This window comes from Anser cygnoides, chromosome 4, assembly GCF_040182565.1.
Source record: "Anser cygnoides isolate HZ-2024a breed goose chromosome 4, Taihu_goose_T2T_genome, whole genome shotgun sequence".
Taxonomy (NCBI): Eukaryota; Metazoa; Chordata; class Aves; order Anseriformes; family Anatidae; genus Anser; species Anser cygnoides.
The window spans coordinates 44,906,577-44,923,600 of record NC_089876.1 but is presented as its reverse complement, the minus strand read 5'-3'; the positions used below and the strand labels follow the sequence as shown (position 1 = coordinate 44,923,600).

Here is a 17,024-nt window from a genome sequence, read left to right as displayed (position 1 = left end):
AGACTGTAACATGCACATATTGTCCTGCTTACATGCTCTCTCTGGTGTCATTGCCATTTATCAATGTCGGCAAGCTCTGTTCTCATTAAAACACTCTTGCACAAAAGCAACTTAATTTTCTTAAGAGAAGAGGACACCTGATTCAATTTAGTGCTCAAAACCAGGAACTTGAATATATATATTTTTTTCCCGTCTGAGCTCAGATGAATACTTATGAACAGCAACACAGATTAAACCTTATTAGGTATATTTATATTCTGTTTGCAGTAACAGTGCTGTGGCAAATAGCTTTCTACAGAGCTGTAACATCTTATTAATGGAAACAGCAGTTAAGACATGAGCTGCAGTAACACTCACATGAGATTTTATTTTTAAATAGGAGATGGAAGGAGTTGTTTAAAGGGACTCTGCCGACTCATTCAAGCTACTTCTGACGTCCTGGCTTCTTCCTCCACCTTCTCGAACTACACTGATCTCTTTGGGTAGATAAAATTTCCTTTTCTGTCCTGTTTGGTCAAGCCATTTCCATTACTTTCTTCAGCCTTTTTTTTTTCTTCTCTGACAAATAGGAGGCATGGATCTATTAAGTTTTTCATTAATAACACGGACACTATAATATGTTATACTACCACATCATGCTCTCTGTGTAATCCTGCAGTAGTACCACTGGAGTTCTTACCTTTCCTTCTCCAAATCTTTTCTACACTTCTAGGTTTTTTGCTCTCCTGCATTGTGCCATGCATGTTAACATGGATATTAACCTTATGTTTGGTACTTGAGCTGTATTTCCCACTAGTGTATGTCTGAAAATAAGGTTTTAGCTGCAGGTAATTGCAGGCCTACACAGAGTAGCTTCGTACAATGGCCAGACTGCTTCCTACTGAGATGCTTTGGGGCGTTTTAGTTTCCTTACTTTGCATCTTCAGCCTTGGCCCTTTCCACGAAGAGGGGACGGCTCATGGCCACGCAGGTCGTGGTGCATGGCACGTGCTCTGCATCCTCTCTGGGGTGCCTGGGAGGCACAGTTCCTGTGTAAGCTTCGGAGCAGCACAGTTGGGAAGGTTACTCAAAGGCTGCCAAATGACACTCAAGATTCGAATGTTTAAATGAGTTATTTTTATTTTTTTTAAAAATATAATTAAAAGTGAAAAAGCCTTTTTTTTTTTTATATGGCCCACATGTAAAGCTATGGGCAGCGTTGTTTGCCTGTGACACTGCAGTAAAAAGAAACTGTAGTTATGGTTGAGCTGTGCACAGCCATTTCATTTGAATCTTGACAAGAATGATAAAATGCCTTTTTTTTTTTGACCCAGGCATTCCAAATGTTGCCAGTATATCTTTTCCTCTCCTTTAGTGTAGTTCTGCTGCATTATTAGGGAAAGATATAGAGTCTAATTAATTCCAGGGTAGTTTGATACCAAAATAAAAGGAAATGGAACAGAGTTTAGAACGTATTCAGTATTTAATTCTATCAAAACCTTGGCATGCTTGTTTGATTTGCCACTTGAATCACATGTGCTTGAATGCTGCATGTACTTGCTGTGGTGTTTGGACACCCACCTGTGGGGGACTGCTCAGCCCCTTGGCTATGGCTTTGCTTTTTCCTTTTGTCTGTTTGTTGTTGTTTGTTTGTTTTTTAATAACTTTTGTAGCTGTGAGGATTGTCTTGGATCTTGTTGCTATCGCTGTTACAGATCTTAGCAGTGTTTTCTGTATATATATTCCAGGATAAGGTGGGAGATGAAGGGGTGAAGGTTTGCACTATTCTCAGGTATGGGAAGAAGAAAGTTTCTGCCAAATACTGCCAAGTAGGTTTCCTTCAGAGGTGGGCTAGTTCCTTCTCGCTTGAAAGTGCTCCTGGCCAGCCGATCCTCCCTGGTAATGCAGACCAGTAGGAGAACTCCCTCAAGCTTAGTACCATAATGAGTTGACTGAAATTGTACCTGTTTAATATTAAGTGAATTTGTTGTTTAGCAGCACTAAGGCTTACTATTTCAAACTCAAGTGGAGATGTACATGCTCTTCAGTACTAGTCCTGTTAAGAGTACTGACAGTGACTTTCAGTCTTTGTTGTCTCCGAGTTGATATAAGTTTGAATAAGTGGTCTGGTTATTACCACTGCCGCTTTAGAACGCGGTCTAACCTTGCACTTCGATACATGGCAATGCATTTACCTCTTGAAAGGATCTTACCATTATTTTAGAGAGAACTCTCCCCTCCCATTAATGGTAAGTGCAATGTATGGTTTGCAAACACCTGCAAATCTGAACTTGGAATATTATAAGGACATCTAAATGTTTTCGTGTTGTGTTGCTTCAATTAAGTTGACTGCAGATAGTCTGATAACTGTAATAGCACAAAAGGAGCAAACACTAAAAAAAGTTGTACAATAATAATGACTAATAAATGTTTCAAATAGAAAACGAAGAGACTATTTGTATCATGTGTCAGCACTAATGTTTGTTGGTACTGTGCCTCTGAGGATCTCAGAGTGCTTTTTAAGCAATGAATTAATTTTGACAATACCCTGTGAGGTATGTAGGCAATATTATCCCTCTTGATAGAAGGGACTTGGAAGCACAAAAGTGTTTAAATTCTACAGGGTCATGCTACTAGGTGTGTTTAATTATAAACTGGAGCAGTTGATTTAGTTTACTACCAGTTTGTTTAATGCTAAACCAGAACCACAAATATAAACCTCGTTTTTGTGGGTGTGAGAAAAATTACTTCTAAGTTTATTTTGCAGGAAAAAAGGTTTATAAAGAAAACTGCAAATGTGGTCGCTGGCGTGTGTAAGTCCTCAGTCCCTGAGGTGAATCATCTGAATGACAACATATAGCTTAATTTGTGGTCTTCCTGATTTTTTTTTTCCTCTTTTTGACTGTAATGAGTGTTTAATCCTCTGCCATGGACAATTCCTGACACTTTGGAGAAAGGGAGTTAAAAATTGCAAACTAATGTACCCCTGGACCAGTTGTGAATTACGACTTTTGCATGTGACTGGCTAAATACCTGAAGCATAACGTGTCTAAGATGGTCTTAGTACTTGTTAAATGCTTGAGAATAATAAAGCAGAAATCCTTCTGGTGAGTCAGGAAGGAAGGAAGTAACGAAGTTGGTTTATGGTCAAAATATATACCACCAGAACCATCTGGTGTCTCTTTGGCACCTTTCTGGGTACAGAATTTTTCCTGGCAGTAGAATTCCAGCATAATTTAAGCTTAAAAAAAAAAAAGTAATAATCGCGTCTGTAGATGACTGTCAGATCAGGAGTGGCAGCCAGTAGTGTGGCTAATGATAGATGTGCAGGGTCTTGCTGAGTGCATCGGTTCTTGCCAGCTAATGCTCTGTTCTTTGTGCGTTGTAGAAGTGCGCGGCAAAAAGGTTCAGGGCTGCCGGAGTTGGTTCTCTTGTGTCAGGAGATGCGCTTCAGCAGAGTCGGGCCCTGATCCAGCTTCTGATAGGGCTGGAGGCTTTTGAGATATAGAGTTAAGTTGAGCGTGTTAGGGAGGGAAGGACTACTATTTTTGGCCTCGGTCCATAGAGAGGACTTGACCAGCTTTCTTGAAGGGGAGGAGGAGTACAATTCTTTGCAGTAGATGGAAACGTAGCTGTCACTCTGCACACAAAGTCTGTGTGGGGAGGTGGGGACCCTTATGTTTCCTCCCAGCCTTCTGCTGCAGAAGTGGAGCCCAGATGCTTATATCTTTCAGATCTAACAGCTGATTTACAAAGTTTTATACAGCAAAGACTGTTCTGCAAATAAGAGGTCCTGAAGTGTGTTTAAAAACAAAAGTCTGGATTCACCTTCATGGAGTCGGAGGCAGGATGTTACAAAAGGCAGCTTTCTGCATCTTTGTCTGCTCGAAGTGATCAAATGCAATCAGTCTGTGTAAAAGAATGGCATGGGGCCAACAAATACCAAAGAGACCCCATAAACCTAGGTTGTTTTTTTTAACATAGCAATAATAGGAACTGCAAGAAGGATATATTAACAAAAGGTACCTGTAAGGACAACTCCTGATCTCCTGTACTGGAAATGATCATGTGCAGTGGGGTTGTGTGCGTGGGTGTAATGTGTCTCTCTTTTGCCACATAAAAGTATGAGTTGTACAGCTTCAAATACAAGGTGAAAATCTTGGTTTAATTCACACTTGTTGAAGAACCATTTTAAGTAATACTCTTGCTTTCAGCTGTGATCTCTGGCAAGAGAAGCTGTTTGGACTTGTGCCTCTTTTTTATGTTCAAAAAAGGAATGCTGATGAGGAAGAGGTGTTAAAATATGTTACTGTAGTTTACAACTGTCAACTATAATGTTTTATTTAGCTGTATCTATTCAGATGCTCCCTCCGCAACACGGAGTGCCATATGCCATTGTCCCTGTTAGTAGGCAAGTCAGCAAAGGTTTCCCAGTCTGCATTTGTTTTTGTATTTGGGCCACTGAGGAGCTGCAGTCCAGTGCCATCTTTTATTGATAGGGCCGGCAGAGGAGGAATCTAATGAAATTATCAAAGCTTTGAATTAATTATGAACTTGAATAAGAAAGCTAAGCTCTCTAGAGCCAAGGATCTCATTACCCATTCATTTTCATTGCATCCTCTTATGGAGCAGAAGGCAGGTTCAGCTACAGCTCCTACCCTGAATTTGGACTTTATTCAAACTTGCTAAACTCTCTAGCATCCACTTGTTATTAATCTGTGACTGAAAGTGTCCAGGGTGATTAATTTGACTCTGCTCTAAATCTTCATGTAAATGGTAGGTTTCCCTCCTCCCTTGCCTCTTACCTTTGCTGTGTGGCTTTTCATCATCAGACTGGCGGCCATACAAGAGTTTCTGTTCTTTCTTGGTAATTGGGGGAAGCTTTTAAAGACTCAAGTTTTAACTTTCTGGAATTTATTGAGTTAATGTTAAGAAATAATACGACTACCTTACATTTCCTGGATATTTAGGTAAGCACAAAGGTTTCAAAAGTCGTTATCAAAATTGTTTATTTTCCTATTTAATAAGACCATAAGAGTAAGAAGTAATGATTAGACATTTTGGCCTTAGAAATGTGGGGTGTTTGTGGTGGTTGTTTTTGTTTGTTTGTGTTTTGTTTGTTGTTGTTATTCCTGTTTGGAATTTGTTGTTCAAACTACAGAAACTTCTGTTAATACTTTACTATGATACTTTATTATGATGAACAATTAGCTTGTTTACCTAATTAATATTCCATTTTAAAAATTGTTGAAAGTCTGCAAAAATGCAGTGTTTTAGTTAAATCAGATTATATATATATATAAAAATATATTATAAATATATAATATTATATATATATAAAAATATATATATTTAATAGGTCAATGTGCCAAAACATTCTGGGCAAATTAAAACAAAATCAGCGAGATTAAGCTTCTGTGTGATATTCCTAGTTCTTGTGGATATTCCTCATAAGTTTACCGGCAAGGATTTTCTTCTCCTCCTGCTTTTGTCTGTTTCAGCACATTATTTATGAATGCACAGACTAGAACCTATCAGTCTTCATAAGTTACAGGCCACTGGCAATATTTTAAGCAGTGGCTAACTGCCTAATGGTCTCTGTGTATGTGTTTATTTGGAGAATCTAATAGCTTGTTGGGTGGGGGAATAACATTTTATTCTTGTACTGTAGTTATTTTACCATTGGTGATATTTATTTTTTCTCTCTTCAGGCAGCTGCTATATTTAATTCTGCTTTTGGAAGTTTTTTGGTGAGTAATGCTGTATTTATAAGTGCCTTAATAATCTTATTTAAAACAATGCCATTGGTATGTTTGTGTTTTTAACCCTGGTGTTGATGGAATTGTGCTATTCGTGTGGCAGAAATTTGAATCGTCTTTCAATTTAGTTCACCATGTCATTAAATACAGATATTACAGTTTCTTTTTGTTAAACTCTTGAGAAAAGTAGTGAATAAATTGCCACTAATCATGGTAAATTAATAACGTGTAAACACATCTTAATTTTCTCCTTAATGGGTTAACAGAATCTATTATTATGCAGATGTTTCAGACATGGGCATCAATATATTGATTTTTCTAATAAGGCCCATCAAATACTCATTATTTTCTATCAGGAGGCCGTGGATTTTGAAAAGAAAACATGACCCAGCTGATCAGAGAGTAGATGCTAATTTACTCAGTGACATGTCATTTGTTTAGCATATTTCACTGTCAGTGAAGCCACTCCGTGTCTCTGAGGAGCACACTAAAATAGCTAGATATGGGAAAGCAATCAATCCCGCTGGAAATACAGCTGTTTCTGTGAAAAGCTAAAACAGTATCTGTGGGCCTGGTGGTCTGCCAAGATTCAGATGGCACGCTGTTAAGAGCACTAAATAGGTATATTTGTGAAGAAAAGAAGAATAGATTTATTTGATTGTTAGGGAGACATTAAGGATTAAATACTAATTATTTTATACGTAGGCAAGCTACTGTGACTGATTTACTTGAGCAGATAATAATTGAATTTGCTCATATTTACTAAAATCTGTGCATGTTTAAAAGTGTGCATTTGTGATTTGAATTTTACGTCTCCAGAAAGAGGATGATGACATATAAAATGAATGAATGACAAACAATTCAGATTAGGAAATTAAAATGAAAACTGCAGGTGCAAAATAACTCACTTTATGTGTATTTTTATTAGGAAAAGCTGGAGTTGGGAAGTTTAGGTGTGTAAAGATATACCACCAAGAGAGTAAGGTGCCTGGCATTGTGAAGTTGTGCACTGTGCTGCTGTGTGGTTTTTTGTTTGTTTGTTTTTCTTTGTTTGTTTTTTTAGGGAATAGTTTACAGTTAGGAGGATAGAAACAAGTTCTGTGGGTATGGATGGCCATTCATGTTTTCAAAGTATCAGTCCCCAAATACTTGCTCCTTTTTGTCTCCTATCGTGTCCTCTAGAAGAAAGTACTTTCTGCTTCCGATTGCAGAATCCCAGTTTTAATGTGACTTCCAAGTCTTTGTGTGTGCATGGCATTTTGTCTTGTTGCTTGGCACAAGCTCTGGTTTCTCTGCTGTCCCTAGCTTTCAGTTCAGGAGGTTTCCTGGAATACCCAAAGGCTTCAGTTCAGCTGTCATTAGGAGAATGGCTTTTGACTTCAAATAAGAATTTAGGCCCCAGAGCATCTGACTGCAATGATGGATCCTAGTCAAGTAACATATACATATTTTAATTTCTAGAACCTGTTTGTAAGTCTTTGAAGAAATGTCAGTTTCAGAAGCTGAGGTAGTTTGTGGGTTCATGCAATATTCCTGATTTTGATCTTTGTTTTCTTAATTTGGTCACTGGAAAGTTCCATGTATTTATTGATATACAATACATATATTTCACAATGTACATATATTTTATATTTTATTGGCTTTAGGTATATATTTTTGAAATCTTGGAGTAGCATTGTTGTAGACCTTCTTATTTAAATAATTCCCTGGAAAGCCTTTTTCAAATATACTAAAGATTAGCTAAAATTAAGCCATAGTACCAGCTATTTTTCTCTATTTACTGATTTTTAAAATAAAATTAAAGAAAGTGGCCACTATTGAGTCACAAATATATATAAACATTTAGACAGCTACTGTGGTATCCTAATTTGAAAGCATGATTGTGTAGGGTAATATGTATATAGGACAGAAAACAAATCACAAATATGTTTACTTAAAGCTTTCCTTTGACAAACTTTTCCATTTATGATAATGATAGGGTGAAATGTGACTGAAAATGCAGGAGCAATAGGTAGTAGGACAGGGACTGTAATAAGTTGCTAGAGTTGTTCACAGTTTTTACAGTGCTGTAGTCTACATGGCCTTTAACTGAGTGATCCTGAACGTTCACTAGATCTGATCAATTACTTATTTTGTAAGCTTTCCATAAACAACCTGAGGAGCATCAAACATATATCAACTTGTTTGAAGTGAAAGCGCTTCTGTAAAATATGAAAGTAAGTGGCATATTACTGAGAGGTAGAAGTTCCAAGCAGTATTTTTGGAAATCCATCAGTTTATATCAGTGTCTAGCTTAGAGGCTCAGCTGGCTATAGTTGGAGATCCTACTTCTTCATACATCTTTGCTTCGTAATGAACGTAAATTGCATTTGCATTTTTCTTATTAGTGCCTGATACGTTGTCTGTGCATAGGCTTACGTGCATTAAAGTATCTTTGTGACCATAGCCATAGACATGTCCTAGAGCTAGTTTGGGAGGATCTGACCATCGGCAAGATTGCATTCTTTCTTCCTTTCCAAATCTTGCAATCTGAAGCACATGGGCAGGTTGCTGCTCTTGCATGTAGCCCTGACAAAGCCAGGAGGACAGTACGTTGCTCTCTGTTCTCAGGCTGTGCTCTGTGGGGCCAGCGCCTGTGTGTGATAGTGTAAAGCAAACCGATTGAAAAGGGCAGAAAGATGTGCTATGCTTTCTTCTTCTTCTTCTTTTTTTTTTTTTTGACTGGTAAATGGTCCCTGAGAAGTTAAATGAAAATAAACTGTGGAACAAAATGTCTGCAGGAAAAGTCTCACCTTAATGTTAGTGGTACTGAGATGAGCTTATTTGGATGTAAAAGAACACGTTGTGATGTGCAAAATGTTCAGCCACCAAATATGTCTTGATGGGCTGAATATTCTTAGATTAAGTACTCAGAGGTGTTTTCACTGGTAAGGAGATTGAAAATAAACTACCAAACAACAGCAAAGTAATTCCTTTTAAACTCCTCTGAAACCTATATTCCTGTAAATATGCCAGCAAAAGAATGCATGGAATGAGATTGTACATATTTACACTTAATTTAATAATGTCCCAGGTCTAATTAAAACACAGGATTTTAAAGAACTAATTGTTACAGAAAAGTGTTTTTATATAGCTAGACTGGTAATAACTAACGATAGATGAATTCAATTTACATAAATTTCAGCCAAGAGAATATTTAAAATCATACCACAGAGGATTGCTCTGAGTTGGGTAGTTAATATCATTATCTCCTTCCCTCACTTAAACAGTTTGGTTTACAATAATTGTGGAACTTAATAAGTGATTTCAGTTTTTCCTCTTAATGGGGTTTTAATAAAATCTTGATAGTGTTTTACTAATACTGGGTGGTTTGTTATCAGTAGGGGTGCTTCTGTAAAGCATACAAATGCACGGCAGGGTCTGCTTGAGTTGAAAAGCACTGAGATAGCTGCTTCCACTTACCGGCGAGGATACTTTTGCACCTAAAGATGGATTGGGATGTTCAGTATGGGTTTGCTGAGATTTTTACCACTGTATGCGTTACCACAATTCCTAAGCATTTATATTCTGCTTCTAGAAGTTGTGCTGCCACAGAAAAATAACGCTGGTTAAAGTCCAAAGCACAGAGCAATGCTGCAAAACATGCTGTGCTGGTGATTGTTCCGCTTTGTTTACCAGGATGTCTCAGCTTCTTTAGCTTTAAGTTCACCAAGGCACAGCCTGTCATAGAGGCTGTTCTTGCACTGAAGTGGAGCTGCATGCTCAGTTTGAGAGCTAAGCTCAAATTAAGGGGATATATGCCATCTGCATGGGAGAAGGAGAGGGCTGAAAACCTTGAAGACGATGTCTTCATGAAATGTTCTGCAGTGCTAGACCAGAAAGTCTGTTGTCTTACCTCTTTCTGTCTCATTAATCTACTTTCTACTTGAGACAGTGGGTTAGAAACTTGTAACAATATCCAGCTTGTGATATGAGTGAATGTTCTGATTCTTTGGCACCTTGGGATTATGAACGTTGCGTATGAAAAGAACAACCATCAGCTTCATCTTAAACAAAGAACTGTAACCAAAATCTGAAGGTCTGTGGTGACAGGAAATCAAGCAGAGAAGAGGGGATTTAGAGGGCTCTGATCTGGTTGCACTCCTGAAAAAAACAGAGCTAAGGACACCCAAAAATGAAAGAATGAGTGAATGTTGGTTGAGACTTCTTATGATGCTGTTGTGGATTAGCTTCGCTTTCTGTATTGAAACCTAGGCAGTACCGTAAGTTCATTGTCCAGGATACATCAGTCAGCCTGAAGGAAGGAACCCATTCCAGGTGTGTTTCATTTCATTAATCTCCTTTGTCCAAATTAAATATGTATGTATGTATGGCTTTCTTGTTTTATCTGACATCATTCTAAGGAGACAGAGATGGTTCATATTGTTCAAAAAACTCAAACATTTCATTTCTGGAGCAGTAATTTGGCTAATCGAACCAAGATTAGTGTTTTTATGTACATTGTCTTTCAAATGAAAGCTAAATCTGGAAGGGAGTATAGAAGTTAGCTTCTCACACATACACAAAGCCTAGTCGGTTAATGAAAATGTATGGAATTCTTATCTACTCTGTTTTAGCAGGCATAATGATTTACACAGCCTGACAGCACTAGTGCAGCAAGTAAATGCATTAGTCATAGTGTCCATTTTTCTTGCAAATTTGTGACACAGATTTAATTATGGGAATGACCAGCAACTTACAAATCTAATTTTGGTAGGCTGAGCCAACTTTTTTTATTTTAATAACAATGGATTTTTTAGCAATGATTTCATTACTATTTAAAGAAATCCACCCATATGGAAATAACCAATTGGCTGAATTTATTTATTTTACCTTAATGGACATTGAATGGTTTAGTTTTGTTTTTGTTTTTTAATATTTTTTCATCTCAGTTACTTCTGGAATGAATAACCTTACCTGGCTTAATGATTTCTATCATGAACATTGTAAATATTTTTCTAAAATCAGGTAAATGTATACCCCTTCGTTCCCTTTTACTTGTGTCTTTGCAGTATGAGAAGGGGGCAGAGCAGTCTTCTGGGATTCCCTTTTTACTGTGTTAGCTGTTTACAAGAAAACCTTGCCAAGAAATTCTGTACACAAGAGGTGCTGAATTCTGGATTCAGTAGTGTTTAATTGCAAAGCGGAGCAGCTTTATGTTGTGCCACCGCCCTTTCAGAAGTTGTCTCCTAGTTGTCTCCTCTTCCTTTTGTGAAACAGTGCAGTGGAGCTGCTGGTCTGAATTCTCAAAAATCCTGAGCAAGTTCTCCCAGTTAATCAGCCACTTGGGAATCCACCTCAGCCTTGAAGGATGGGTTTTTGCATGAGTGGAAGGAGATGGCAGATCTCAGCAGCAGTGAGTCGTTGGGCCAGGTATTCTGTACCAGGCAGGGAGAGTTTGGATTCCATGGAATTGGGAGCCCACTTACGTTGTCTTACTGTAACTTTCTCTTGTTATTTAGCATCCTCATTTGGATTTCTGCTAGCTTGATCTGAAATCTCAGTGTAAATTTGGACATCGTCAGCTCTTTCCAGGCCTACCAAGTAGCATTTTAAAACACGTAGGTCTTCACTCTTATTGTGTACTTGTTCTTTCAGTGTACAGCATGCTTAGTTTAATCCTTAGGCTTGAGTTAGCATATACTCTTTCTGGTACAAGCAAGGCAGAGTAACAAAGCTTGCTGTGATAGAGACCTGTTAACTGGTTAGTGTGGGCTTAAGGGCCCTGGATGCACATGACTACTGCGGGGATGGCTAGCCATGTGCACCAATCCCAGTATACTCTCTCTCTCCAAAAGCAGAGATGACAGAATGGGCAGCAGAAACAGTCAGAACTGTTTACAAAAAAAAATATCTCTTCCTATGAGCAACACTGAGCTCCTTTAAAATAAAAAAGTAAGTATAAGGATATGATGGTCAGAAAGTTAAGTAGAAGCAAATTAGATCCTACTGTCAAGGGACTGAGAGAAATCATGTAGAGGAATAACTGGAAATCTGAGTATTAATGTCTAGGTGATGTGTGGTGTGTTTGACAGTCTATTTGAAAAGACCAATGAAGTCAGTAGGGATTTACACAGCTGGCTGGCACAGACTATCTGAGAACCAGTTCAAAAACAACAGCCCTGCGTTTGGTTATCTTTGAAAAGTCATGGAGAGGAGGGGCAGGTAACAGTAACCAGGAGGAAAGAAAATGTACTATTAAGCCTTCAAAAAAGAGTATCTTCTAGAAGACCAGTGATTAGTCCCTGTATTTTTTTTTTCAATGGCTAAAAGGAAAATGCATTGAAATCTATGTAGTAAGAAAAAATGAATCTATTAGCCGTCAACTGTTTATAAATGGCGTGGGCTATCGCTACTCTTAGTGCTTTCTTAGTTTTCCCATTAGCTTTTGGTACTGAACATTTAATTAATTCATCTCCGTTGGTCTTAAGGGACTCAAGCACCCAATTCTTCCAAAAAAGGGTTATTTAAAGGTAGCAAGAATTAAATATCTCTTTGCATTCTCTTTGCAGCCCAAAAGTAATTAACCACCATCTTTTTGAAAGATAAACAGATTTGTGCATTCCATTTTTTCCTCTTTCTCACGATAAACAACAGTGGGCAGGATTTTTTTCTTGCACCTACGTTTTTGGTCAGCATCACCATCTAGTGCTCTACCTTGACGTGGAACTTAGTGACTGGTTTTGAGACAGCACATTGATTCCCTGTCATATTATTTCCCCTTTGCCCCCCCCCCCCCCCCCCCCCCCCCAAAAAAAAAAAAAATCTTTGCCAGTTTTATAGATAAACAGGCTCTCAGGGAAAGAAGTAGTGGAGGGTATTTGTGTAGTAGCATTTCTTGAGTTAGTAAAACAAGCAGTAAAAGTGGAAGTTGCTGGAGAAATTTCAGAGGCAGACCTCAGGCTGCTAGTTGTAAATCAGAAAGATAGCAGGAGAGTTCAGGCTGCTTTATTCTTCCAGTCCAGTTGTCATTTATGAATTGCAAAGTAAAGGGTGTGAAGTTTCAGGAGCTAAAACTGAGCATTCAAAGTACCTTATATTTTATGATCTGGCATATTTCTTCTGATCACATAGTGCATTGAAACTGGAGATGAAAGTGCCCTCGGACTGACTATGGTGCAATTTTCTCTCTTGTTAATGGAAATTGAATACTGGAAACATAAAAAGCTTGATTTCATTTTAAATGAATGCTAATGAATAACAGTCATGAGAATATGCATCTTTGGTAACTATCATTTGGGGAACATCTGGAGGAGGAGACGTATGTGTTTAATATTGTTATATAATCAGGCGATTTGTTGGATTAGTATGTAAATCACGTCTGTGCCTATACACAGTCCTAGCATAAAATCAGTTTGTTGTCTAAGATTACTTTTGTCATAATTTGTAGAATTCATCATTATCCTCTTCAGAGTAAAAATGCACCATTTTTGTCAAAAGAATGTTTGGAGATTTTTTTTTCTAGTTCTGCCTACTTTTTCTTAGTGCCCAGGATTTGACAAAACGATTGCACTGAGGTGGAGTTTGTGTGCAGGTCATCACGTTGAAAAGGTCCTGATACTAGTTTGTGATGCTTCTTGGCTTTTGTTTTTTCAGGACTTCCTGTCTTTCTACTCCAAGAGAAAGAAAATAAAATTAACAGGATGAAATATCAGTAGTTCTGTTACAAATTTAAGATCAAGATGTTCAACTTTTAGTCAGGTCGCTGAAGTTTGTATCATGGGATGACGTCATTCATATCACTTATTCAAAGATAGTTAAAAAAAAAAAATATTGCGTTGATAAGCTGCCCTGTGAAGTTTCCAACAAATATTTGGAGAACTGTTTGCATACTTTGTTTAAAAAGGTGAAAATTTACACAAAAATTTAAACAGTTTATTTGCAAAATAAGATTTAAACTTCTTGCAAGTAAGTGGTTGTGTCTCTGGGAACCAGATGTTTAAATTTTTTGGTTCTTTACCTTAGGTTGGTGCATGAAGGAGAAGTTGAGAAAGGAGGCTGTATGAAGGACAATTTGTTTTTTATTTTGCTCTTTCTGTAGCATCATTTAGTACTAGAAGAAGCAAAACTGCATTCCTCTAGGGCTGTGGTTGTATATAAGCATGTAGTCATTTCGCCTGATTGAAGGGTAAATGTTCCCTGCAGAAAGATTTGGAAATGCACAAAATATATAATTTCCCCCATCCTGTTTAAAAAATTCATCAAAAGAAAATGAATTTTTTTTTAGGATCTACTGTTAATGTGCTCCCCAGAAATTTTGGCTTCTGATTGAAAAGGAGCAGTGATCCTTCCTGTGTACTGCAGCTGTTAATCTCTTGCACAAGAAGAGTGTCTGTATTGGGGAAGCAGGGATGGGTAGAGAGGAATCACTCCTTAATTTGGAACAGAAGTATTTAAATGCCTGTCTTTTGCTACTTCACCAGCATTTGGAACTGATAACACTGCACAGAGGACTCATTTCTTGCATCTGTTTTTGTTCTAACATAGTGTTTTGCAGAATCACCTACATGGATGCAGTAATCAGTAATGCAGCATGGAGCTCTTTCTCCTTCTGTATCCACCAGATGTGGATTCAGCAACTGGCAAGAGTTGACTCCTAGAAAGCAGTATGCATGTTTCATGACATCCACTTACGATCAACAATGGCAGTGCTGTATCATTGTATGTGGACCTTCTTTTACCTTAAGTTGATTCTTTGGGGGGAGGAAAAAAAAAATCCCAAACACATTTATTTATTGAGCCTATTGATTTTTGGCCCAGATTAGAGCTCTGGCTGGATCTGGGTGGTGGGCTTTTTTTTTTTTTGGTTGATTTTCTTTTTTCTTTGTGGTGTTTTTTTTTGTTTGGCCTAGCAGTGCCTGTTTAAGGCTCTGCAGTCCATGGGTTGGCAGTACTCAGCTGCATGGGGTATGAACAAGAGGGACGTCACTGTTGCTCTACACTGACTGGCTGGAAACCATTCTTCTTGCTCTCACGGTGACAAATAGTGTCTTATTGGAAGTGCTGGAGGCTAAGTCAAAAGCTTTCACAAAATTTTAAGCAAGGAAGGCATGGTTATCATAAAGCTGGATCCTTTGGAAATTTGTGTTTGTTATTTATTACTGACCTTTTAAAAAAAGCAGTTTGGGAAAACCATTGTGACCCTTCGGTATGAGACAGCAGTAGTTCATGAATTTTTTTGAATGGCTGTGCTCACGTTGTGGAGAGGCTTCTTTCATTATTATTTATACTTAAGCTCTTTCAAACTTTCAAAACAACTTACAGCTTTCATCCTTAACGGTACAGATTTGGGAATGACAGTTATTGTGAAAGAGGGGGAGAAATATTTGTATTAAAGGTCTGTCATTACCTGGCTTCTTTTAACAATGTTCTGTCAGTAGAATTAATTTTTCATTTTAACTTTTTTTTTTAAAAAAAAAAGGCAAGGGGAGGGTACGTACTGTCCTGGAGATTGCTCCTTCACCTCCCTTGAGACTTAGGTCTGCTCATAGAGTTTATCACCTTTCTGGGATGAAATGTGAGCAAATTTGGCTCCTTTCCACCTCATAGCATCTTCAGACTTTATTCTAATTCTCCACCCACACACCCTCTGTTTACTTTCCTGTAATGGTAAGTAAATTGTTAATTTGTTAAAAAGATTGTACCACAAAATTTCTTTTCTATAAAATTTTCTGAAGGTACCATCTTGGTCAAAGGGAAAGGACAGGCTAGATGATCATCCAACTTGATCGTCTGAAAATTGAGTAAGTCATACAAAACAGGGTTGCACTGAAAAGCGATGTGTGAGCTCTGACAGTGTTAACCATTTGAAAATTTGACATTTTTTACTTCCCATAAAAACAATACTTTCTTTTTACTTGTATCCAAATGTGGTGACCGCCCCACGTCAAATAGAAATTTTTCTATGTTAATACATGAAGATGGGATGTTGTTTCTGTTTTTATGAACTGTGCTGTGTACTATCTTCTGTTTCTCAACCAATGTCTTGAAAGCTCAGCAATGAACACTTCCATTGAATACCTTTTTTCTGCTAGTATTTATCTTGACTGAGACCATGCATCTGTGTTTGAGTGGGAACAGCTTTTATGCCCAACATAAACCCACTGGATGAATGCTGCATGTCATTTCACCCCTCTGTATCCTCTTCATGTATCACTTTGCACTGTGATATGCCACAGGTGCTGGTGTTGATGCCTACCTCAGTGGAAAAGTCACTCTAACTTCTTCCTCCTGGTGCATTTAAGGCATGTGCTAATGCCCTGAAAATGCACGCCTTGTCGTGCCTCGCTGCTTAATTGTGGTGTGGTTAATATCCCGCATTTTTAGTGCTGTCTAGAAAGTGAACGCTAACTATTCAAAAGAGAAATATATTACGTAGGATTAGATAACATGAATAATATGAAAGCCAGTTTTCTTTTTTTTTAATCCTACCTTTTAATAAAATGGAACGTCAAATATATGAGCATGTCTTTCAAGAAATGATCAAAAAACGTGAAAAGTTTCATATCCTTTTTAAAGTCAAATAATTATCCCCCATCATATATTTTTTTGTTAGATGGACAGTACAAAGATGAAAGAAGATTTTAAAGATAACATTGCACTTCACAGCCAACTGAAGCAGGTGTTAGAAATGCAGATGAAGTGTACTGACTAAAGGCTATATAAATTTGAAGTGAAAATGCCACTGGTCTGCTTGCAGTGCCCTGCACATATGAAGTTGCAGATAGTTAAATTATTAATCTTATTGTGTGAAACAGTGCAGCAGTTAGGGAGAAGGTCCTTGTGCATTTAAGATTTTTTTTCCTTGTAACTCCTTTAACTGTACATGTTGAACAGCTAACAGAATTTGCTTTGCTGTATAAGTTTCCCTGTGGAAAGGGAGTATATAATGGAGCTAGATATATTTGCAGTGTTAGTTTATTTGCCAGTTAGGTGTTTTACAGGAACATACGATGCAAGCACACAATTGTGGGTTAGGACAATTTGTGTGAGTGAAGGGGAAGACAACGTTAGTAGTGTTGCTGTACAAATCCACGGACACTGGGAAATTTAATTTCACTTGATCCTTAAGAACACTTCTGTGAAAGTGGTGTAAGGTGTTAATTTACAGGTCATTCTTTACTGCACTTCCCAGGCTTTGTGTGGTCAGTATTGCTCATGATATATAGGTGCCTTATTGGTGTAAAGCTTGTTAGGGTTTTGGTAGGACGGCATTCAGAGAGGGGTGAGGGTTTTTTCTTCGAGTAA

At 37.8% G+C, this 17,024-nt stretch overlaps 1 protein-coding gene across 20 annotated transcripts in view; it reads left to right on the top strand.

Moving 5' to 3' along the window:
* Positions 1-17,024, top strand: part of SLC10A7 (solute carrier family 10 member 7) — a 148,982-nt gene that overhangs the window by 43,352 nt on the left and 88,606 nt on the right. For 14 of the 20 annotated variants that reach the window (XR_010831484.1, XR_010831483.1, XR_010831485.1 and 11 more), the window contains one exon: positions 5,691-5,729. The exons of 3 other annotated variants lie outside the window; for them this stretch is intronic. Coding sequence is in view for 7 of the 17 variants with exons in the window: in XM_066996706.1 (XP_066852807.1) it covers positions 5,691-5,729 (39 nt within the window). In the remaining 10 variants the exon portion in view is untranslated. Of the gene's footprint in view, positions 1-379; positions 483-5,690; positions 5,730-9,992; positions 12,507-17,024 lie in introns of those variants that run through there. 3 more of the 20 variants (XR_010831490.1, XR_010831488.1, XM_066996714.1) reach the window with 2 other exon arrangements.